Raw genomic sequence first — 25,934 nt, 5'->3', positions numbered from 1 at the left:
ACTGTTAAAAATGTGTGGAATATTCAGGTTATGTTGTTCCACAGAAATGCAAATGTGACATTGTCATTAATTAACCAGTCAGGTGCAATTTTGTTTTTAAATAAATTTTTGGTCAATGAATGTATGCAAATATTGCCTATTAACCCACTCCCCGACATCCGATCGAGCTGAAACTCAGCAAATAGACTCGTCATCGATGACAATGCAATCTGTCAACTTTTGGTGGCAATCACGCATACACACGCGGACTTATAAGCATTTCTCTGAAAATTGATGACTTTACAGTAGTTAATATTTGAAATAAATCTCGGTCCTACCCAATCGAGATTTGGCGCAGTTGTTAGCGCGGATGACTCCAGTCCCTGGGGAGGAAGGTTCAATCCCCAGTCAAACCAAAAAAAAATCATTTAAATTGGCTACTAGCGAGCCCAAGAGATAGTAATACACATTTGATTGATATTTGAAAAACTTTGTTTTTTTACTGATTGATTGTTTTTGACATTTGAAAGGTCCAGCCAACTTTTGAAAAGCAAAAAAAGCACAACTTTTATGTTGTTAAAAGTCAACTGATCACAATTTGGTGGAAAACTGAAACAGACTTAGAATTGGCGTTTAACAGGGACATTTCAATTGTCAAATGACAGGTCGGTGGCTGAGTTGGCATCGCGTTTGGATCCCACCCAGGCGTAGTGTGTTCATTTCCTTGGCTGGCTAAGTCCTCCATCACAAGCAACATTTTCCGCTTACTGTGGTGATAGTAGGAGATTTTCAAATATTGTCAGGTTATTTGTAACCTAAGAATATAACAAAATGGCACTGATTAGCCATTTAATGACAATGTGTCATTGAGTTTTTGCTAAACAACCCAGCCTTAAAGTCTCTTTTTCTGTGACTGATCAACATTCCAACAAACTCCCACGCTTTAAGCACCCATAAAATATGTATTAAAAATATCAAAATAATTTTGGGTTTCCGACAATCTCAAATGCACATTCCACTATGCCAAAGAGGCCCCATCAATTATTTGCTACAATCCCAAATGTTCAAGTCCTAGTTAAAACAAACTTGTTATATTGTATTATAATGGAGCCCTCATGCGGAAAAAAGCATTATCGAAATGTGCGACGGTTCCATTCAAATTACTGCCATATGTCCATCTTTGTTCACAACAAAAATAGTTTTAAAATTTGAACCACAGATGGCAGTAAAAAGCCTGTAGTGACAGCCGGTAGTGTGTATCTTTTTCCGTACAATGGTAAGGTCAAACTAAACAAGTCAGCCATTACTTAATTGAAACAGACAGTTGTTGGCATATTTGTCATTATTAGTTGTCAAATATAGAAGTTAACCACAGAATAATTATAATGTAAACGAAACCAAAGGTTCCGACTGCAAATTTGAGACAAATTTATGAAATTTTTATTAATTATTTTTATATGAAACCTCAAAAAAGTGAGATGGCAGTAATGTTTATAAAATACATTTGTCTAATAAAATATGTGTTTTTTTTTCGTTATCAGTAATTTTATTTCAGTGCTCAGATGAAAAAACGTGAGGCGAGCCATTTTTAAAACTTTTTATGTTTGATTTCAAAATTTTAATATTTTAAAAATTATATGTTTATTTAATAAAATTTGAAGGCATATTTCATGACCTTTCAAAACACAGTTTAGGATACGTTATATAAACATCCCATTTACAGGGTTTTCCAATAAGAGGTGTTATTTTAAATAGCCCGCTATTTCGGTAGATGTTACTTTTGAAGCTGTCATTTTTTAACATTTGACAAGTAGAAACTACGCCATTAATAAAAATGGAACGATACACGCTTCAACAACGCATTGAAATTATTAAAATTCACTTGAGTGAATCAAATGCAAATCATCTTGAATGATGAGGCCCATTTCCACCTCGGTGGCTTCGTCAACAAGCAAAATTGTCGCATCTGGGGCTCGGAAAACCCAAGAGTTATTGTTGAAAAGCCTCCTTATCCTCAACGTGTGACTGTTTTGTGCGGTTTATGGTCCGGCGGAGTCATTGGACCTTCCTTTTTCGAAAATGAGGCTGGAGCAACAGTTACGGTGAATGGATTGCGCTATCGAGAGATGATTAATGATTTTTTATGGCCGGAATTGGATGGTATTGATTTGGACAACGTTTACTTTCAACAAGACGGCGCTACGTGCCACACAAGCAACGAAATCATTGATCTTTTATGATTGAATATCAAAATAACACCTCTTATTGGAAAACCCTGTATTATTTAATACAGGTTAACAGACAATAGCTCAGAACTCACTTTTTCACATGACGCTGTTTTTCCGCATAAGGGTTCATTTGATTGATGTCTTTATTAATTTTGATAGTATTTAGAGGGTAATTCAGGTCTTGATGTTAATCTTTGTATTCTATCATTAAAGTTGTTGATTGAAGCTGGATGTTTTATTGTTATTATCCGACAACCCTTTTCACCTAATGATGATCCTCAACTGCAGATTGTCACATGTAATTATGATGTGTAAAAATGTCGAGCATGATAATAAAGACAAGAGTGTAATTCATTACAGATGAATTTATGTTACCACTTATGTTACACATTAGAACGTCGAAAGACGTAAATATGATAATAGCGGTCAAGACATTAGAACGTCTTTTCACGTAAACGCGCGAGATTTTACAAAAATCGATTTATTTCCATCACTAGTATACGGATTGCCATGATTTAAAAAACAGAGTATCGATAATGAATAACGCTACGCGTCTGTATTCAAGAATATCTATGGAACGTAGAGTTGCATTATGTAAGCCGATTGAATCTGTCATCTTGTTCGTTCATAATTTATTGCGTTTCTAAATAATTTATTAAAAATATTTTAGTTTGAACGGTTAATATTTTGAGGTGACTAATAGTTTTTAATTATATTTCTTCAATATATAAAGTGTTATTTCTTTATGATACTCAGAAAAAAGTTCATTTTTCAAAGCTTTGAAATAATTGTAAGGGATTTTTACATATTTTTGACGTTTTCATAAAATGTATATTTAGAAATGCAAATATTTACGTATTACAACACAATGCGATAGTGGATTTCATAATCTTTCCAAAACATTTTTTAGAATGAGGCTACGTTTCCCAAAACGTGAGTTATGAAGCTTTTAGCAAAACTCGTAAATAACACAGTTCTCAAAGGAACACATAATAGATAAAAGTCTTTGTCTGAGAGGTTAATGTACGCAATTTATTATGGAGGTACTGCGATGGTAATGTGAAGATTCATAATACATACAATATTCTCAGTTTTTCCCTGGTGAAAGACCATCATTGATTGAAATGGGTTTAGATATGTTTGGTGACCCAGATCTGAATAGAATGATACTTTCTCATCTTCCTCTCCTTCTCCCCACTACCTCCAGTCTCACAAAATACCCCTATTTGGGATGTTATAGGCCCACTGGCCCCAGATTGGTCAAAAAATATATCTTCTATATAAATAAAAATGTTTGTTCAAAATCTTAAATCTCTGAAAGCTCTGAAATCTTCACCGATTTTGCTTTGAAATTTTGAAACAACATTGCATTCGAATACGAGTGTGTTTATATATAACTGTATTATATAGGTGTTACCTGTGACAGGTAAAAACATGTTTTTTTTTAAAACAGCTTTTTTCTCTATCTGCACCGACAGACTGAGCCACAGCAATGAGCGGCGAGGCACAGCTAGTATATAATAACAAAAAAAATAATAGAAGTCCAACATGTGAGCCTTGTGGAATTCCTGATATTTTAATATAGAACATGCAATAAATATGAAATGAAAATCAACATATTTACCAAACAATTTTATTTATTTATTAATAAGGCCAATCGCAAAGCTTTCACAATTCGCACTGACCACTGGATTATTTATTTTAAATAAATACATTATATATTTAAAAATTGACCTAAATTCTACACCCAATAGGCAGTTGTAGGTTATATATATATAACAACACAAACCCAGCAAATATTCCAATATATTATACAAATATATTATAAATTCACCATATTAAAAAACTTAATACTGCCCGATATTGAAAAAAAACATAACTAGCCCAGCTGTAGAGAAGACAACCTCAAATCTACAATTATTTTTTTGTATTCCTACAAAACCTATAAATGTAACTTTATAGTGATAAAATGCGTGGGGTATCTCAGCGACCCCTAGTAACAAAAGTTTTGTTTTGCATCTTGGCATGTCGAAGGTTAAAAAGAGACAAACATTACCAAGTTACGAATAACCTTACAATATTTGAATTCCTCCTACTATAACCATTATCAGCGGAAATTGTGCAATGATGGAGAACTTAGCTAGCAAAGGATTGAACCCACGGTGCCTGGGTAGGAACCCATAGCTTTGGACCAACCAGCTACTAACCGGTCTTGTCTGTTTCCGATACATTGCTGTTATCCACTCGAGTGATAACTACCCAAATTTGGGTAGCACTGCTAATAAATACCCTTGAGTGATTGCTACCCAAATTTGGACAGGTTTAGGCGATAACCACCCAAATTTGGGTAGCAATGCTAATAAATACGCTTGAGTGATTGCTACCCAAATTTGGGCAGGTTTAGGCAATAACCACCCAAATTTGGGTAGCAATGCTAATAAATACCCTTAAGCGATTGCAACCCAAATTTGGGCAGGTGTAGGAAAGTGATTTTTATTTATTTATTAATAATTAAAAATAAATTTATTATTTTTTATAAAACCTAAAAAGATGAGATAAATTGTGATATATAAGTGGCTTAATTAGCTTTAAACCACAGCGGGCGGGACCGGGCATTCGTTGACCCCATGTTCGGTGGTCTGCGCCGCACCGCATTCACACATCGCTGACTCTTTAAGACCCCATCTATGCATCGTCTAGCCAAATGATGGGAGCACCCTATCCTATTGATGGAGAACAAGAGTTTATGACGCAGTGAGTACACAGGCTGTCTCTCAGTGGAGTCGTGCACGAGATGGGCATTCCATATTTCAGACTGACAGGTCTCCTGGCCAAGTATTGTCCTTGAATATTGAGGGAACATGTGTGGATATATATTACTTTAAAATGGATTTGTATCGGAGTACCGAGGTTGTTTTTTCTACAACTGGAGAGCGTAGGCTAGAATTATCACATCAGACTAGACTAACCAATGAAAATATAACATGTTTAATTCTAAGTTAATACTTTCGGTATGTCCCGGCATTAATATTATAAATATCAATAAATCTTTGGTAGCTAAAAATATACACGGCACACCTTGACATAGTTAACTTTGCAGTCGGCTGCAAGTCGAAATGTTTTACGTAAATTATTAGCTACATCAGTTTTCTTTCAAATCGGTATATACCTGTTAATACTTTTAGCGGATTCAAAAATAGTGTGTAAATTCGTTGGGGCCTTGCCTGTTAAGTTAACTATGTCAAGCTGTAGCCAGTTATCACGTCGGAAGAACAGAAAATCACCAAATATCCAAACCTCACCGAATCATGCAACGTTATTACATTTTTGTAGAATTTTTCAATTCTGAATGGTGGTCGATACTGAGAGTATCTTCCACTTCCACTGAGGATTTAACCTTCCTCCCCAGGGACTGAAGTCAACCGCACTAACAACTGAGCCAAATCCCAACTGGGTAGGACTGACATTTATTTTGTACATTAACTGCGAAAACGTCATTCAATGTCAGAGAAATGCGTATATTTCCGCGAGTGTACGCGTGAGTGACACCAAAAGTTGATAGATTGCATTGTCATCGATAACGAGTCCATCTGCCGAGTTTCAGCTCGATCGGATGTGGGGGAGTGGGTTAATTGCCACTTCCCGACAACCGATCTGCGAATTACGATTTGATGATAATGAAATGTGAAGAGATTTTGAGTCAGACTTAATATGTACATATATTTGTACAAACTATCGACGATATAGAACTTGACCGGAACTTAACCGAGGACATAGGAAGGAGACGTCACTCCGACTCAGACGGTTTGGATATCTGCTGTTAACTGTATGTCAATAATAAATTAGTAATAATAGTTTTTGTGCTTTTAAAGTGTGTTAAATGTTTTAACGAAATGCGTGTTTGTGCTTGAGCAAAATGAGGGCGATTTCGTCCACCGGTTGAAGTGGATAACGGTATATTCCAGCCACTAGGAACTGTAGTAGAAGTCGACCTGCTGGAATATGCTGCTGAAAGAGACGGTGGTGACCAGAATGAAAATAGCGAGGCGAGAGCCACGTATATCACGGTACGTAGCGCCTAAGAATTGTAGAAGATTAACCTAGAAAAAATTGGCGCCTAGGAGCTACAAGAGGTATTGAGGGCGGCGAGAGACGGCCACGCAACTGTGTGTATATCGAGACTCATAGCACCTGAAAAAAATTGGCGCCTAAGAGCTGTAGAAGATGTTGACCTAAAAGAAGGTCACGCTTAGAAGCAGGAAGGTATTGGCCTGCTGCATATAGAGTAAGAAGGTTACACGGTCAGAAAGCAGCAGCACGTGGCGCATAGGAGCATTTAAAGGTGTTGACCTATAAGTGGGTGCTGTGTAAGTTGTAGACCTAGAAGTGGGTGTCGCCTAGGAGCTGTATAAGTTGTAGACCTAGAATTAGGTGGCGCCTAGGAGCTGTATAATTTGTGGACCTAGAAATAGGTGTCGCCTAGGAGCTGTATAAGTTGTAGACCTAGAAGTAGGTGGCGCCTAGGAGCTGTATAATTTGTGATCCTAGAAGTAGGTGACGCCCGGGAGTTGTAGAAGGTATTGATCTAGGAGCTGTAGAAGGTGTTGACCTGCTGAGTGCAGCGGATGAAGGTGGCTCTACGCGGCAGTTCGCGCAGTCGCGAGGCTCCCACGTAGGTGCAGGCGGAGCGCAGGCCGCCGAGCATGTCGCGCACCGTGTCCTCCACGTCGCCGCGGTACGCCACCTCCACGGCCTTGCCCTCGGGGGAGCGGTACTGGGCCACACCACCCGAGTGCTTCTGCATGGCCTCCGTGCTGGCCATGCCGTAGAACAGCTTGAACTTCTTGCCGTCGCGCTCTATGTACTCGCCAGCGCACTGGTCATGTCCTGCAACACCAGTAAAATACAATTATTTCTGCTTTTACATAATCTTGACAGCAAACTCAAGCCACAGTTTACAGGTTAAACTACTTATAAAAAATTCATGTCAAGAGATTGGCACTTATAATACGGTTGTTATGCGTTGACTTGTAATAAAAAAAATTAATTAAATAGCACTGTTCATTAATTTCTTACATAAACTTGTTTTAATGTAGCGTAAAGTAATGCGTCACTTACAGAATTTTTATTCGAAATGCTCTGATATTTATAGGCTATTGTTATTATGAATTCAACTTCATTGAAAGTAAAAATAATTATTCGTTTGACTATTGTAAGCGAGATTGAATATCATGTACATAATAACAATATATACAAATACATAATGATCAGAGATGTGCAAAATGGGTACCCAAAACCATTTGAAATGCAAAATGGAAATGGGTCAAAACTTTTCCATTTGAAAATGCAAAATGGTTTTTAGAAAAGCATTTCAAATGCAAAATACCTATTTTCAAAATGCATTGAAAATGCAAAATAGTTTCTCAGGTCAAACAATCAAAATAATTTTGTCACTTAATAATGGACATCAATGTAGAACAAACATATTACTTGATGGTAAATCCAAAAACACCACGACTACAGATTATGAAACCACAAAAAATTTGCGCGGGACTAATGTTGCCAACGTAAAAACATAGAAACTGCTATCTAACATTTAATATTACAGCGTCATGGCCCCATGTTCAGTATTTGAATCAGTATTTTTTGTAATGGTATCACTCATTTGCCAGGGCTTCTACCAGGGAGCAACTTGACAAATGTAAATTATCTCTCATAGCGAGGTTGAGGACCGACTGATATTTGGGGCTTATGAAAAAAGATGAGTGGAGATAGTAGGAAGAATGTTGCAAAATAGCATTTAAAATGGAAAATGCATTGAGAAAAGCATTGAAAATGCAAAATGGTTTTTAGAAAAGCATTTAAAATGGATTTATTTGAAATAAAGCACATCTCTGATAATGATGTGATCTAATGTAAATGCTACTCCGTAGTCCCATTGACTAAAGACATTTGGGAGTAGTTAGTACTCATAGCAGTATTCGCATTAAAAAATATACATTAATCTCTTCATCGTAAAAAGATATAAAGTCAACCTGTCAAAAATAACTTTAACCACTGACGGATTAATGACGCTTATTCATCAGTCACTAGAAGGCCTTGTAATTCTAGATTTTATGACAGTATTAATGTAGGGACTGAGAAATGATAAGTCACTAATCATTAGAGCCATTAATCATCACTTCACACATCTGCAGAAGGCAATGCAACAGATTTACGATGACCGCCGGAGTAGGCACACCATGATTACTATGCAGGATGGTACAGGCCGGTAAAATAATGTAGATAAAAATTGAGGGCGCTGCAATATATTTTAATAGTATGTTTTAAATTGAAGTTACCTGCAAACATTCCTCCGGCCATGACGAAGTCAGCTCCCGCCCCGAATGCTTTAGCTACGTCTCCTGGACACGTACAACCACCGTCCTAAAACAATACCAATACATTATATAATTTACTAATTGAAATATGGAGTCCATATTTTGCGAGATAGTACTGAGATTTACATAAATACTAAGAACTTTGAAAGACCAGCAAAGATAGATAGAATCAAGTAAATAAGATTACCAACATTAAAAGAAAGAAGAAAAAGGGGGGAAATGATTGAGACTTTCAAAATTTTATCTTGACATTATAGTTGCCCTGTAACCCACGTAGGTGCAGGAAATCTTCACCACCAACAAAAATACAAATCTCCGTAGCCACTCAAATTAACCCTTGGGACCTTCTAAGACCCAAACAGTCCCAAATGCCGTGCGCGCATTATACTCTCCTAAGACCATATTTGTCCCAGAACGACCGCACATTATTAAAATGCATTTATCTCTCTTCCTCTCATCTAAAAATTAATTATTTCTTTTATGTCAGAAAGAGAACGAAATAGTGCTTGGTATTGTCTTTGAAAAAATGGAAGCTTGTAGAAGGTTCGATCTGTGCAAATCAACAACGTCTCAAGGGTTAATAAAACGTCTTTTGCATCCAATCCTAGGAAACACTTCCTTGCAAATAGAGTAGTGGATGCATGGAACAAACTTCCACAACATGTCATCCAATCCTAGGAAACACTTCCTTGCAAGTAGAGTAGTTGTTCGAATTTGCTCCGAGTTTCAAACCAATTATAATTTAGCTGATTTAGAATACAGATGGCGCTAGTTTACACCTTCTTTAAAGGCAGCCAAATTTTATTATTTAAGTCTCATTTTTGATTAGGGAGCTTCACTTCTCTTCGATAGTTTGTAACTAAAGGAACCCAAACCTAAATTTAAACATTTGATCCGTCGAGCCGAATGGCAAAATACAACCGGAGTGCGCGATTTTTAAAGAAAAATCATTCGACGGAATCGCGTCGAAGCCATATCAAGAACCAGCATCCAGGAACAAGAGGACCACAGAGGATTCATCAAAAAAACAAGTAAACCACGGGCAAGTTGACCATCCCTTTACACCTTATTATCCTTTTAGAAAGAACGAATTCAATCAAATCATATTGTGGTATTTTATTGTTCTGAAAAAACGGGCTAATTGTTGCAAATGATATTCGGAGTTAAGTCAAAACATTAATTATTAAAAAAGTTTTGTTGTGACGAACTATATGATTATAGTACCGCAATAAACATTTATGTTAATTATATTCGAAAAATTGTTACATTGTTTTGAATAGAAGTCGATAAAATATACAGTAGGTACGAAGTATTGCTGTATAGATAAATCCAAAACCCACGTAAATACCAACACCGTCGGTAAAGTAGGAAACATACCATAGATCATAGATCGCAAAAACAATAAACTAAATGACAGTTGGCATTATGGTTGGCATTAGGCATTACTAGAACATTGTATTATTAATTAATTTTTGTTTAAATATTTGATTCTGTTAGTGAATTCTATTAGTTACTGTGTTTAAAAGGTGACCTTAAAAGGCAATACAAGTGTAGTGATTATAATCTACATAATTCCTGTAAGTACTCATCAAATTATTGTTAATTCAATTTTATAAAAATGGAATTAAAAACTTTAATAACTCAGCGCGGAGTTTGCAAAGCAAAATTAACTAGATTTAAAGACTACCTGGATAGTGATCAGCTATTAATTACTGAAGTCGAATTGCGTATAAAAAGGATAGAGCCATTATTAGATACATTTGAAGCATTACAGGAAAAAATAGAGTCACTATCTCCCGATGAACTTGAAAAAGACATCGAAAGAGAAACATTTGAAAATACCTACTACAACCTGTTAGCTATAGCAAAAGATAAATTTAATGAAAATAAAACCGTCAATTCTAAGGGCGTTAAACTTCCAATCATAGAATTACCTAAATTCGACGGTAATTATGCAGAATGGTTAACTTTCAGAGATGCTTTTGTTTCGTTAATCGACAGCAATGAAGAATTAGATGTCATTCAGAAGTTTTATTATTTAAAATCATGTTTACTCAATAATGCAGCAAAATTAATATCGTCTTTGCCTACAAATCGGGATAATTACTTTATAGCGTGGGAAATGTTGACAGATCGTTTCCAAAATGAGAGAATAATAATAAATAATCATATTAATTCATTATTTCAATTGCAAGGAATAAAAACTGAGAATCATGTAGCATTGAGAAAATTGTTAGATGAAGCACAGTTACATTTAAAGGCTTTGAATAATCTAAATCTACCCACTGAAAGTTGGGACATATTGTTAATATACACGGTGTCCGGAAACTCGTAGTACAAGCGGGAAACTGGAGAATCTACACCACATGGGGAACCCAAAAAAACATAAAGTTTTTTGATTTGAGCATTTTCACAAAAAAAAATATTTTTCGGCTATTTTAGGGTTAAAGTTTTTTCTGGTGTTTAGGGTTGAACAACAGATGTTTTAACCCTGCAGAGCAGAAATATTTTATGATTACACCGGATTAAATGAAGGGTGATTTCAAAATAATGCTTCAAATCCGAGTTTCTTCATTTGTTTTACTTTCAAATAGTTTTAATTAGTTGGGTACTTTGATCTTCAGTAATAATTTATAAGTCTTCTTCCAACTTGTACTTCCAACTCGATTTACTCTATAACGAAAGCTCAAATCAAAAAAAAATATACTACAAAATCGACTCCAAATGTGATGTAGATTCACCAGTTTCCCGCTTGTACTACGAGTTTCCGGACACCTGTATATCTTATCAAACAAATTGGATAGTGAAACCAGAATGCACTGGGAACAATATCCGATAAAAAATAAAATTCCTACCTACGAAGAGTTTCTGAAATGTTTGTACGACAGAGTACAGGTTTTAGAATTTTCAACGCCAATTGATAAGCGACATACACAAGTCAAAGGATTATCTCATAATTTTAAAAAGGAAGCCATGGTTTCTATATCCTCGCAAAAATTAAAATGTATAAATTGTAATCAAAATCATAAAATTTATAACTGCCAAAAATTTTTAAATTTAGAAACAACAGACAGAATTACTACAATACGCCGGTTAAAAGCTTGCTTAAAATGCTTATCGGTAGGTCATAGATTTACTGATTGTAAAAGCAAATATAACTGTCGCAAGTGTGGTATGAATTCACACAATACTTTGTTACATTTGCAGAATGAGGATAAAATGTCAAATCATCCAGAAAGCAGCACTTCATTTAAGGAGCCTTTAGTTAGTAATCATGCATCGAAAGCCTCCAACAATTTTATTTTATTATCCACAGCGGTAATTAATGTACGAAATAAAAAGGGAAATTTAACTAAGGCTAGAATTCTGTTGGATTCAGGTGCGCAATCTAATTTTGTTAGCAAAGAGTTTGCCACTAAATTACAATTAAAAATTAGGAAGGCGGATATACCTATAACAGGTATTCATAAGAAAGTTCTACATATCAAAAACATTACAGATTTAGAAATATCTTCCAATTATTCATCTTTCACAAAGAGGATTGAACGCCTAGTATTGGAGGAAGTGACCAGTAACCTACCACAAATCTCATTTCAGAAAAAGGATGCCAGCATTCCCGAAGGATTGCAGATGGCAAATCCTACATTTAATGAAACCGGCCCGATAGACATGCTGATCGGGGCTGACACCTTCTGGGAGATTTTACATTCTGACCGGATGAAGATTCAGGATTCCGGACCAATACTGCAACGAACTGAATTCGGATGGCTAGTATCCGGACCAATCTTCACTCCAGAAAAAAGGCCAGTAAAAACATGTAATCTTTCACTCAGCTTAATACACAAGCAAATTGAAAATTTTTGGAAATTAGAGGAACTAAGTCCTACTAAGCATAGAAGTCACGAGGAGCGCGCATGTGAAGAAAATTTCAAGGACACGCATAAAAGAAATGACGAGGGTCGTTTTACGATAAGATTACCGCAGCGCCCCTGTATTAAACAGTTGGGCGAAACACTGCCTATGGCAGAAAAAAGACTCTGTAATCTGCAGAGGAAGTTTTCTATAAACCCTAATATGATGGAAAAGTACAAAGAATTTATGCAAGAATATCATGATTTAGGTCACATGACACGGTGTGAAGCGCCGTCTCTGGATAAAAATTATTGTTATTTACCGCATCATGCGGTGTTGAAGGAGTCCAGTACAACCACCAATACTCGGGTAGTATTTGATGGATCATCAAAATCATCTACTGGAGTATCTTTAAATGATGCCCTCATGGTAGGACCAATCTTACAAAAGGATTTATGCGTGCAATTACTATTTTTCAGAAAGCACCAGTACGCATTAACAGCTGATATCGAGAAAATGTACAGGCAGATATTGGTGCAACCTGAAGATAGGGATCTGCAACGCATAGTATGGAGAAACTCTCCCGATGAAGAAATTCAACATTATCATCTCAATACCGTCACTTATGGTTTGGGGCCTTCATCATTTTTGGCAACCAAATGTCTGGAGCAGTTGGCAAATGAAAATCTCGAAACAAATCATAAGGTCAGTCAAATTATAAAACATAACTTTTATATGGATGACTCGATAACTGGCGATGAAAGTGGACAAAATTGCCTATTAATTAAAGAACAATTAATATCCATTTTGGCATCCGCTGGAATGAATTTGCGGAAATGGCGATCAAATATACCCTCATTATGTTCAAAACAAGAGGATATGTCAAGTATGATTATTAGTGACGAATCGAATGACGGAAAAATATTAGGTCTGTCATGGAATAATCAACAGGACAATTTTTTATACACAGTGAATCCAATAAATAAGCAAATTAAAAGCAAGCGTGAAATGCTGTCAGCCATAGCATCTGTATTTGATCCTTTAGGATTAATAGGACCAGTTATGTTGGTCGCAAAATTAATAATGCAGAGACTGTGGCAGACAAATATACAATGGGACGAAAATATTCCAATTGACATGATGAATGCATGGGAATCTTATACAAACGAATTACCGCTATTAAATAACTTGCAAATTTCTAGAAAAATAATTTGTCAGAATCAAGTAAACTTGCAATTGCATGGATTTTGTGATTCTTCAGAAAAGGCATACTCGGCTTGCATTTATATGATATCTACTGATGATTTGGGTAAAAAATATTCCAATTTAGTAATATCAAAGTCGCGAGTAGCGCCTCTGAAAACCATATCTCTTCCCAAATTGGAACTCTGTGGAGCTGTTTTACTATCAAGATTAATGAATTATCTTAAGGTGGCTATATGTATACCTGATATAGTTACAACTTACTGGTGTGATTCTCAAATAACCTTATTTTATTTTATTTATTTATTTAACGCCCAGAGGGCTTTTACATGTGGGTGGTACAAATTTAATGACAGTTTTGAAACATAAGAAAGAAAAGAAAGAAATAATAAAAATAAAATTACATAAGTATATGCGAGAAACAAAATTAAAAATATCAAGAACATAAATTAAAAAATACAGCGATTTGACTGGTTTACAAAAATATAACTTCCATTTAGGAATAGTATTGAAATAGGTCTTTTACATAATCCACAAAATTCGCAAAGTTAATGTTAAATATATCGACATCACCTAAGTATTGGTTTCCCATAGTGTGAAACCGTTGTATTGGGGAGTTCGCAATGTAATTTCGCTTATGTGTGTTGCAGTGGAATAGTGTATTTTGTCGTGTTGTTATTGTAGGTATTCGTAAGTTTATGAGTTGCAGAAGTTCGCAACAGTCGAATTTAGAGTTTAGAATCTTGAATAAAAAAGTTAAATCGTTTATTTTACGCCTGTCTTCCAATGTGTGTATTTTTAGAGTGTTTAATAAGAAATGATATTGTAAGTCTTCTAGTGGGATATTTAATTTAAAATTTATAAAACGCAGAAATTTTTTTTGTATTCGCTCAATGTTATTAATGTGAATTTAAATACTTATGTTGGATCAAGGGACAACCTGCGAGATGGAACACTTTTGTTGCCAATAGGGTAGCTGAAATTCAAGAATCAAGCCAACCTGCACAATGGAAGCATGTGAAATCGGAAGATAATGCCGCGGATATATTATCTAGAGGTATTAGACCTTCTCAATTATTGATATCCAAAATTTGGTGGCACGGGCCTACTTGGCTAACGCTAGAAGAATCCAGTTGGCCATGCGGTGAATTTACGTGTTTAGATCCACCTGAAGTGAAAACAAAAACTGCACTGTTGGCAACAGTAACACAAGATTGGGACATTTTTAAGAGGTACTCAAGTCTAAACCAATTGCAAAGAGTAACAGATTATTTACTTAGATTTTTATTTAATTGTAGGAACGCATCGCGCAAGCGTTATGGTCAATTGACAGTAAGTGAATTCGAAGACTCTTTGAATGTTTTAATATCCCGAGCACAAGCATATTCCTTCAGAGAAGAGATACGAGCCTTGCAAGCGAGCAGAGATGTTTGGAGGGGTAGTAATCTACGTTCACTAAATCCTTATTTGCATAATGATTTACTTCGCGTGGGCGGCAGGCTTTCGAAAGGAAAATTGTTATCAATAAATCAACAACACCCCATCTTGTTACCATCACATCACTGTTTAACTGAGCTAATTATAAAATATTATCATTATTTGCATTTGCACGCAGGTACTCAGACTTTATGGGCAATAGTCAGATTGAAATTCTGGCCAATAAATGGAAAAAAATATTGTAAAAAAGATAATCAAAAATTGTGTAATACGTTATAGATCAAATCCCAGGACGATGCAGCAAATAATGGCAGACCTTCCAGCGGAAAGGGTTACCGAATGTAAACCCTTTAAGATGACTGGTATAGACTATTGTGGACCATTTATGATAAAGTCAGGTATTCACAGGAAAACTAGTAACGTTAAAGCTTATATATGTTTATTTGTATGCATGGTATCAAAGGCCATACACTTAGAACTTGTACTGTCTTTGAACACAGAAAGTTTTTTAAACGCTCTAAAACGCTTTATAGCACGTCGTGGAAGGCCAAGTAAATTATTTTCTGACAACGCTACTAACTTCAAGGGCGCGAACAATGAGTTGAAAGAAATTTATAATTTTTTATCTAGCTCTAGCGATGAAATCAAAAATTCATTATCGAAACTTGCAATACAATGGCAGTTCATTCCCCCAAGAGCGCCTCATTTTGGAGGACTTTGGGAAGCCGGAATAAAATCTGTCAAATATCATTTGAAACGAATAGCAAGTAGCTCCTCACTAACATATGAGGAATTTAATACCGTTTTATGCCAGATTGAATCAGTTCTAAATTCTAGACCTCTCACTCCTCTATCCACTGATCCAAATGACCTTAATCCCCTCAGTCCTGGTCATTTTCTCGTTGGTGAAAACTTGGCAGCTATTCCAGAGCAAAATCTGAAAAATATATCATTCAACAGACTGAATAATTATCAAAAACTGTCTTTGCTAATACAATCATTTTGGTCGAGGTGGAGCAAGGAATACCTGGCTCAACTCCAAGGCAGAACGAAGTGGACCAGAGGACTTTACAAGCAGCTGAAGCCTGGTGACATGGTGGTCCTGAAGGAGGACAACCTACCACCCTGTGTATGGAAACTCGGGCGTGTAACAGCAGTACATCCTGGAGCCGACGGAAGGATCCGTGTGGCTACTCTGAAAACAGCTCATGGAACTACGCAGAGGGCAATTTCGAAGCTATGTCTATTACCAATAGACGACAACGATGAACTGAGGATGACAACATACCCACCCAACGGAGCAGGCACAGTCTAAGTTCCAAACACGACAGAAAAATTAAACACAAGGCTTGAAAGAGTCTTTTAAAGTTTTAAAAAGTAAAAGAAAAATATTTTTTTGTTTTTAAAATAAAAATAAAAATAAAGAAAACATTATGAATTTAAAATGGTGAAAAGCAATAAAAACATGTGAATAGAACGTGAAATAAAAAAAAGTAGTTAAAAATTCATGAAAATGTATAAAAACACTTTATCTATAACACAATCATTTTGAACTTAATTAATTGAAAACTAAAAACTTTTCAAAATGCAGTAATGAGCAATATGAAGAAGAAGGATGACCTGGAATCTATTAACCTTTGTTGTGTTGTCCATACTACATGTTTTTATATATGATTATTGTAATGTGCTTTTTTCTTTTCTCTTTTTGTTTTTTTTTACATAAGATTTCTGTTGAGATTTAGTTGCAGTAATTTTCTAATTTATTATTTCATAATTGGTTTTGTATAATTCTTTGGTTGTTTAATTGGAAAATAGAATTCGATATTTTTTATTGTTTTGAAAAATATCTGCTCTTTTTGGCCCGGAGTATGTTCGAATTTGCTCCGAGTTTCAAACCAATTATAATTTAGCTGATTTAGAATACAGATGGCGCTAGTTTACACCTTCTTTAAAGGCAGCCAAATTTTATTATTTAAGTCTCATTTTTGATTAGGGTGCTTCACTTCTCTTTGATAGTTTGTAACTAAAGGAACCCAAACCTAAATTGCATGGAACAAACTTCCACAACATGTCATCCAATCCTAGGAAACACTTCCTTGCAAATAGAGTAGTGGATGCATGGAACAAACTTCCACAACATGTCATCCAATCCTAGGAAACCTTCCTTGCAAATAGAGAAGAAAGGATTAACTTATCTTTAATTTAAAACCACTCAATTACTGTTAAATTTATTTTGAAATCAGATATGAGCGTATCAGCAGAATGCTGCCTGCTCAGTGAATAATAATAATCATTATTATTATGTATAACTGTAATTATACGGCACACATTAGCCTAGACACAACCGATATACCAGAGGCAAAGGGACTGTCCAACATGGTTGAAGTAAAAAAGATAAATAACTTTTTTCGAAATTGCAATGTTTTTAGGTTAAAATTTTTTTTGTTTGTATGAGAAAATAAATATTCTTCTATGGAAAAATATTTTTACATTGGAAAATAAACAACATTGGAATATCGAAAAAAGTTATTTATCTTTTTTACTTCTACCATCATGTAGAATCACCTGCCAAAGTTAGCGTACTTTACCCTAACCTTTTAGACAAGACATAAAAGATAGTTGTAAAAAAATATTGAGAAATTCTTAAAAAGGTTATTAGAAATTCATGAGAAGTTTATCAGAAATTCTTAAAAAGGTTATTAGAAATTCATGAGAAGTTTATTAGAAATTCTTAAAAGGGTTATTAGAAATTCATGAGAAATTTATTAGAAATTCTTAAAAAGGTTATTAGAAATTCATGAGAAGTTTATTAGAAATTGATGACATTTCAGAAAGCAGTATTTGATGAATTTCTTTATTCCGGTGGCATTTAAAAATGTCCACATTAGATGGCATCTTGTTGTAATTTCTGTCACAGACCCATGAAAAATCACGTAATAGTCTGGATTCTTGACAAATTAATTACAATTCATGGGTAAGTACTTAATCACTTGCTTTAATTCATCACGCAATCAGTTCCAATTTTCAAAAAAACACTTTATATTCAAAGCAAATTTGAGTTCATTGAACTAGAATTGACGCAAAACTAATGCAAACAACCGAAATTAGTGAGTTTGATAACATGATCTTATCAAGCAATAATTTTTTTGCAATTCATTTAAGATTGAACAGGTCCATGACTTTTAATATGGCGTGACTTTGAATAGGATATGAATTTAATCTAAATTCTTTGAATAAGATATGAATTTAACCTAAATTCTTTGAATAAGATATGAATTTAACCTAAATTCTTTGAATAAGATATGAATTTAATCTAAAAATTTAATTATAAATCAATAGCTGTTATTTATTAACATGTAGATTGAGTGTTAATTTAGACTGTGTGCCAATATTTAATAATATTAATGAATATCTAATAAGTAGCAACAAAATTATGCATATTTTTCCGACTTTATGTCCAGGTTAAATCTTCCCCACAGGAAAAACTAAACCCTTCCACACACTTTTCCACAAATGATCATCTAGTCAATCAACTTTATGCAAGTGCATTATATAAGCATAATACAAAACAATACAAGAACAACACGTCAACTCACCAGAGATCAAATGGGAAAATAATTCACCGACTCTAGATATTTTCATATCAGAGGGTTCGGCTCGGTAGAACTCCTAACAGGACCTATAAATCCTACTGATCCCTCAATATAAGTATTAAAAAAAATCTTTCGTAATCCTACATGTATTTAAAATGACAAATTTTTGCATTTTTATATATAAATTCTTTGACAGATCTAATACGCCTAAATGTTGAATGAGAGAGCTAGGTATAATGCCAGTAGCCGAAATAACAAATGGTAATATTTTTAATTAGTAATAATATTATGTATACATATTTACATTGTAATTGAACATGTACATCCTGTTGACAAACTGCTTAATTGTGTTTTTGTTGTTTGTTTTTGGGGTGTTATGCCGTGTTGCGCTAACTCCTTCTTTAGCCGACGTTTCGGACAGCGTTGCAGTGTCCATCATCAGGGCAGATCCGGTAGATCCGAAGATCGACACATCTTCGGATCTACCGGATCTGCCCTGATGATGGACACTGCAACGCTGTCCGAAACGTCGGCTAAAGAAGGAGTTAGCGCAACACGGCATAACACCCCAAAAACGAACAACAAAAATGCTTTTGGCCGTGAAAATCTAAAAACTTACCTGCTTAATTGTGGTTTAACGGGAGAAAGTTTAAAGGACAATAATGAACAAGTAAGACATGAATTTGAACATGACATAAATTTGATTATGACATGACTTTGAATGTGACATGACTTTGAATGAAATTTGACTCTGAATAGGACACGACTTTAAATGGGACATGTCTTTGAATGCTACAAGACTTTGAATAGGACATGACTTACTGAGATGATGTGCCCCTTGAGTCCGTGCGCCGCGTCGGCACACTCGATGACGGCCGACAGCTGAGGATAGCCCACGCCGGTCTTGATGCGCGTCGTGCACACTGACCCCGGCCCGATCCCAACCTTGATGATGTCTGCCCCCGATAGGATTAGCTCCTCCACCATCTCCCCGGTCACCACGTTGCCAGCCTGCACACAGGGGGAAAATTAATATAAGGGGAAACTACATACAGAGGGAAACTCTATAGAGGTAAACTCAATACAGGAGAAAAATCAATACAGTAATTTAACTAACAGAGGGAAACTCGATACATAAATAAAATCAATACAGTGGAACACTCAATAGAAGGAACCTATTGAGAGAACATAATCAGGGCCGGCCCTGAACCAAACGGCACCCGGCCTAATAGTGCTGTGTTGGGTAGGTTATTATCAACACCTTAGCTACTTGGCTCCTTGGTGCCTTAGCAAGTCAGCGCTCGGAGCGGACTGCTCCAATTGAGTCTGAATAGAACCGACCCTGAACATAATATAGAGATAAACTGACACAGAATGAAATTTGATGTAGAGGTAAACTTTATACAGTGGGAAAACTCAATACAGGGGAAAACTCAATACAGGGGAAAACTCAATACAGGGGAAAACTCAATACAGTAATTTAACTAACAGAGGGAAACTCAATACATAAAGAAAATCATCCAGTGTAACACTCAATAGAAGGAAACTCAATACAGAGGGAAATTTAATATAGAGGGGAAAGTCTGTAATACATATAGAGGTAAACTTGGTACAGAATTTAGAGGCAAATTTTAAACAGGGGAAAACTCAATACAGATAGAGATTCAATACAGAAGAAACTTCAGTACAGAGAGAAACTTGATTAAAATCAATATGAAGAGATTCAAAACAGGGGGAGACTTCATAAAGAGATTCAATACAGGGGAAGACTACATAAAGAGAATCAATACAGGGGTAGACTACATAAAGAGATTAAATACAGGGGGAGACTATATAAAGAGACTCAATACAGGGGGAGACTACATAAAGAGAAATAGGTCCAGAAGACTGATGACCGATGGAATCACAGATACCTAGATACATGGGGGGACTACGGTATCCCCAATCGGGGTGTGGAGAAGGAAATGGTGAAGAGGAAGGTTGGAAAGGCACCTGGCTATTCTGGCAGATCTAGGCGGGAATGCCATTTCAAGCAACAGTGAGTTACTCACAATGATGGTGTGCTGGGGGAAGGCCTGCCGGACCTTGCGCACGTATTCCACAAAGTGCTGCGAATACCCGTTGGCCACGTCCAGGCAGATGAACGAGAGCCCCTTCACCGCCAGCAGGATGTCCGACAGGCGCTCAAAGTCCCCCTGGCCCGTACCACTACTGGCCGCTGAAATATCATCATAATTAGTCAACTGTACGTAACACCGTTCAGTGATTGGAGGGCACCCTATATTGCTTATTTATTTTCATATGAATACTGCACAAAAGTCCAAATTTTTTTTTTTTTTTTTACAGTATTACCGCACAAGAGTCCCAACTGCTCCCGTCTGGAGCCAGTGAGACTATGGCATCCCCAATTGGGGTATGTTGTGAGGCTGAGGGTATTGGGGAGGGGAGGGAGATGGGGAAGCGGAAGGTGGGGAAGTACCTGGCTATTCAGATCTGGTCACCAAACACGGCTAAAGCCAAATGCTCCTAACTCTGGAATCAGTTGCAGGAGTCGGAAATAGTTGAATTTAAGGTATTTTGCTATGTACTTTTCATATGTGAAGTGTCAGAATGCAGATTATATTTTTGAATTAAATTCAATATCTGATAAATTCATTATTTTTTAACGCAATTCGAAACAAAATACTGTTTTTGAAAGCAGAAGAAAGACACTTGAAGATGTTAATATTACAAATCGACATAAGAAATTAATAATTTTCAAATTTTAAAGTCGCTTACTGATGGTTTTTATCGCGTAAACTATAATTACCATTTTATAAGAATCTAAAACCATATTTAATTAGACAAAGGTATAATTAAAGTGTTTATCATTTCACTTTTTTTTGTTCATATAAAAATATTTATTAAAAAATTTACAAACCTTCACAAATATCGTAAAATACTTTTCGGGAGGTTTTATGATATATTTCTTAGTTCTATAGTTCTTCTAAACGACACAACGGATTTTCACTATCATTTAGAGAATTTCTTCCGGAAGGTTTATATACACGGTGTCCGGAAACTCGTAGTACAAGCGGGAAACTGGAGAATCTACACCACATGGGGAACCCAAAAAAACATAAAGTTTTTTGATTTGAGCATTTTCAAAAAAAAAAAAAAAAAACCAAAAAAAAATATTTTTCGGCTATTTTAGGGTTAAAGTTTTTTCTGGTGTTTAGGGTTGAATAACAGATGTTTTAACCCTGCAGAGCAGAAATATTTTATGATTACACCGGGTTAAATGAAGGGTGATTTCAAAATAATGCTTCAAATCCGAGTTTGTTCATTTGTTTTACTTTCAAATAGTTTTAATTAGTTGGGTACTTTGATCTTCAGTAATAATTTATAAGAATTTGATTAAAAAAAAAAAAAAAAAAATCAACTTCAAACTCGATTTACTCGATAACGAAAGCTCAAATAAAAAAAAAAATATACTACAAAATCGACTCCAAATGTGATGTAGATTCACCAGTTTCCCGCTTGTACTACGAGTTTCCGGACACCCTGTATATGTTACAGCCAAAGTAATAAATCCAGATATTATATATACAGGGTTTTCCAATAAGAGGTGTTATTTTAAATAACCCGCTATTTCGGTAGATGTTATTTTGAAGCTGTCATTTTTTGACATTTGACAAGTAGAAACTACGCCATTAATAAAAATGGAACGATACACGCTTCAACAATGCATTTAAATTATTAAAATTAACTTGAGTGAATCAAATGCAAATCATCTTGAGTGATGAGGTAACAAGTCAGTTGGACCGTATTTATTACTTTGGCTAACTTTGACCCGATATTATGAATAATATCCGGATAAAGTGATTAATTTATCTAACTAACTAACAATCACGCCGTTTTTCCACAGGGGTAGGCAGAGAGGACGGACCGCCAAACAACTCGGTCTTGGCACACACTCCTTGCCTCATTCACATTCATACATACAATGTCTCATACATACTCTTCTATTGTTCTGACTCTTGACATGGCTCAACTCAAGTTTCTGATTCACTTGGTCGTGCCATGTCTTCCTCGGGCGTCCCCGACTTCTGCTACCAGTCACATTTGCATCGTATATCAGGTTCGCTGCCGCCTATGCACAATATAACTGATCCTTGGTGCCAAGCGGCACCACGGTTGAAAATCACTTAGCAGGTGCCGGCGGTTTCGTCCGTTTAGTCGCACTCTTTTTACTCTCTTCTTATTATTTTGATAAAACAAAAATAGACAATTTTTTTTTGTCTTTTGTTAATAATAACTAAAATAAAAGTAGCAAATCAAATAAGATAACGAAAGTAATACACATCTCATGAAGAAAAAATATTTATAAAATTTGGTGGTACTCATTGACGCTCTCAAGTTCATTTTCTAACTCCCTCTCAATGTCTTCAACTTGCAGAGATTTACGTAAGGGCCGAGACTTTTTAGGAGGAGATGGTCCAGCATCATCACTCATTATGACAATAAGAAGATTTTTACACAAAAAAATTAAAAAACACAAACTTATCGTTTACTTTTTTAAATGGCCCTTTACAACAATAACCTAATTTTTTCTTGAAAACCAATTGCTATAAAATGTTGGTACAATTGTCAACAACAACGCCAGCTACAGAAACAACCATTCACCGCGAGTGCCGGCAGGAAAATGATGTTTGTGCAGACATACTACTCATGGCTCCGGCTGGAGCCGCCGGCACCCAGTGCCAGACGCCGAATGGCTCCGACCGGAGTCGCCGGCAGCGAACCTGATATTCTACTTACACTCCTTTCTTCGCTCATTCGCTCTACATGCCCAAACCATCTAAGCGTCCCTTTCTTGATCTTACTCATTAATTTATCACATTGTCTAAACCATTTTGTTATTGTATATAATGACCAGTCATTATGTATAATAGCTATTTAATCACTATGACTGTAACATATATATAAAACATGAATATTAAATTTATAGAAAGCAGAGAAAAGTTGAGCAACACCGGGTACACGTCAGCTAGTGTAAACTAAAAGCGTGGTATTCTCCATTTCTAACACTGTTTAACCTTTTGAATGCGTTAATTTGCTCTGTTTTATCTATACCCGTACGCAGTACATATTTTCAAATACCTATGCACGCAATTAAATGTCAAATTATAGCATTCTGGCATGATTTATTGGACTATACAGGGTGTATCGGCACTAACCCGACAAACTTTAACCAGCTATTCCTTAGCACATTTGGAGTAAAAAATGTTATGGGCACTTTGCTGTCCGGTAGCATTTTTTTTTCAATTAAAAACAAAAATTTTTAAAATTTCCGCACTACATCACTGTCATTGGCATTGCGTTTCGTGTTAAACAGCTGTTATAAGCAAGTGTGTCAAAAAAGCGTCTTCGCTCTTTCGCACACACTAAATAATAATAGTTAAAAATGAGACGAATGGTGCCGTGCTATTTCGTTGTGACTGTAAACGTGCGCCAATATAGGTACACACGTGCATTATTCAACGGAATTCGAATAAAATATTTGCCAGATGGGTTTTCAAACTTTATCAAAGGATAAAACAGTGGTGACATGTGGTGAAAATATGAATAATAAATTTTTTATTAAAAAAAAACGTTACCGGACAGCAAAGTGCACATAAGATTTTTTACTCCAAATATGATAAGGAATAGCTGGTTAAAGTTTGTCGGGTACGTGCCGATACACCCTGTATAGACAGAACAGATTATTCTCCACAATATGAAAACAAATCCTCATGTGTCAACACTCTTAGATGTTTATAAAAACAAAAACATAAAATTTGATACAAAGACGTACCGTATCTTTTGAATGTGGTCCCGCCATTCACTCGGCATTTGTGTACTTAGGCCATTGCGTTGATAGACACAAGTGGGACACCATGAGCACTTATCATTTTTAGTTATGAAAACTTTTTCTAAAACTGAACACTTAAATTTAATGTCACTTAATATAATAACAAAATTGGACTAACGCCATCCGTTGACAAAATTGTAAACTATAGCACTCGAAGGCGCAAAGAGGCTCACTTGATTATCGATGTTTTTTAATGAAATACAATTTTATTTTCGAGAAATTCTTGTAGATGTCAGCATCGTGGTAGTTCTACGAATGTTCAAGCGAGCGGGAAATAAATTTATGTAGAAAGACCGCTGGAATATCGGCATTCAAAGTTTCCGTATCAACTGTTGATACAGCCGCGTGTGAGTATGGACTTTTTGCCGTAACAACAGTTGATACGGCCGCATGCAAAGAGTTAAATCATATTTCTCACCGTAATTTAAAATGAGATAGCATAACTTTTATGTAACCGTGTCTGGCTGCAAGATATATCCCACAAAATGATTGTATGGATGCTTGTTGTCCGTGAAGAATATCTCCCACAATTCTTGGAGGGGTTAAAAAAAAAAAGTAAATCATTTATTTTACGAATATCTTCACGGACGCCGGAAGGTTCAAGAAGAAGAATGAGAAGAGAAGTTGGCTCACCCATATGCTGCAGGCACTCTGGCGACTCTTCAGCAAACTTTTTCCATTCATCCAGCGTCAGGTACTTGTGCATGGTGGTAAATAGTCCGTACTGCAACACACAACAAAACACGTTACTCCCATACTCTTCCCGTTGCTTCCAAACACTCTACAGTAGGCACTGAAGAGATACAAGCGTGTTTGAAGTAAGCTCAACTTTTCCTTACTTCTGATTAAACTCATCAAACATTTTAAAATATCGAAACTCTTTCTTGGGCAGATAAACTATTGCATCGGCCTGTTTAGGGCGTAGAAGTCGAAATGTCTCTTCCACTCGAACGATAGCTTCCTAAATTTGAGTACTGGTGATTTTTATCAACTAAAATGGTTTCCATGATATTTCATCAAAATGACAATTAAACACACTTTTAAAAAGTGATATAGAGTCATTAAAAGAGATGAAACAAAAACTAGGTTACAAAGGTAACTATTTAACCTAGTTTTTCATCACTTTTTATGACTTTATATCACTTTTTGTAGGTGTGTTGAACTGTCATTTTGATGAGATACCCGGTCACCATTTGCAGTAGTCCCAGAGATAGTTTGTACAATATATTTTTTTGTCTTTTTCATGTGGATTTCTCATGTTCCCGCATAGCAAACTAAAGCGGGACATCAATAGCGTGTCATTTCCTCGCACACTCTTCGAGTAGCATTGTCACACGGTTGATTGTATTGGTGTATTTGTTCCCGATTT

General features: G+C 35.7%; 1 protein-coding gene across 1 annotated transcript in view; it reads right to left on the bottom strand.

The window, feature by feature from the left end:
• Positions 1 to 4,714: 4,714 nt before the first annotated feature.
• Positions 4,715 to 25,934, bottom strand: part of LOC149410134 (GMP reductase 2-like) — a 36,908-nt gene continuing 15,688 nt past the window's right edge. Inside the window, exons 3-7 of the mRNA XM_089648775.1 lie at positions 25,199 to 25,289; positions 20,724 to 20,890; positions 19,495 to 19,683; positions 8,549 to 8,633; positions 4,715 to 7,094 (exon numbers count right to left, since the gene is read on the bottom strand). Of these exons, the coding sequence (XP_089504901.1) occupies positions 6,793 to 7,094; positions 8,549 to 8,633; positions 19,495 to 19,683; positions 20,724 to 20,890; positions 25,199 to 25,289 (834 nt within the window). The 3' untranslated portion in view covers positions 4,715 to 6,792. The remainder of the gene's footprint in view (positions 7,095 to 8,548; positions 8,634 to 19,494; positions 19,684 to 20,723; positions 20,891 to 25,198; positions 25,290 to 25,934) is intronic.

The sequence above is a fragment of the Hesperophylax consimilis genome, chromosome 28, assembly GCF_061612785.1.
Source record: "Hesperophylax consimilis isolate HC1 chromosome 28, BYU_Hcon_1.0, whole genome shotgun sequence".
NCBI lineage: Eukaryota > Metazoa > Arthropoda > Insecta > Trichoptera > Limnephilidae > Hesperophylax > Hesperophylax consimilis.
This window is presented reverse-complemented; position numbering and strand designations above follow the sequence as displayed.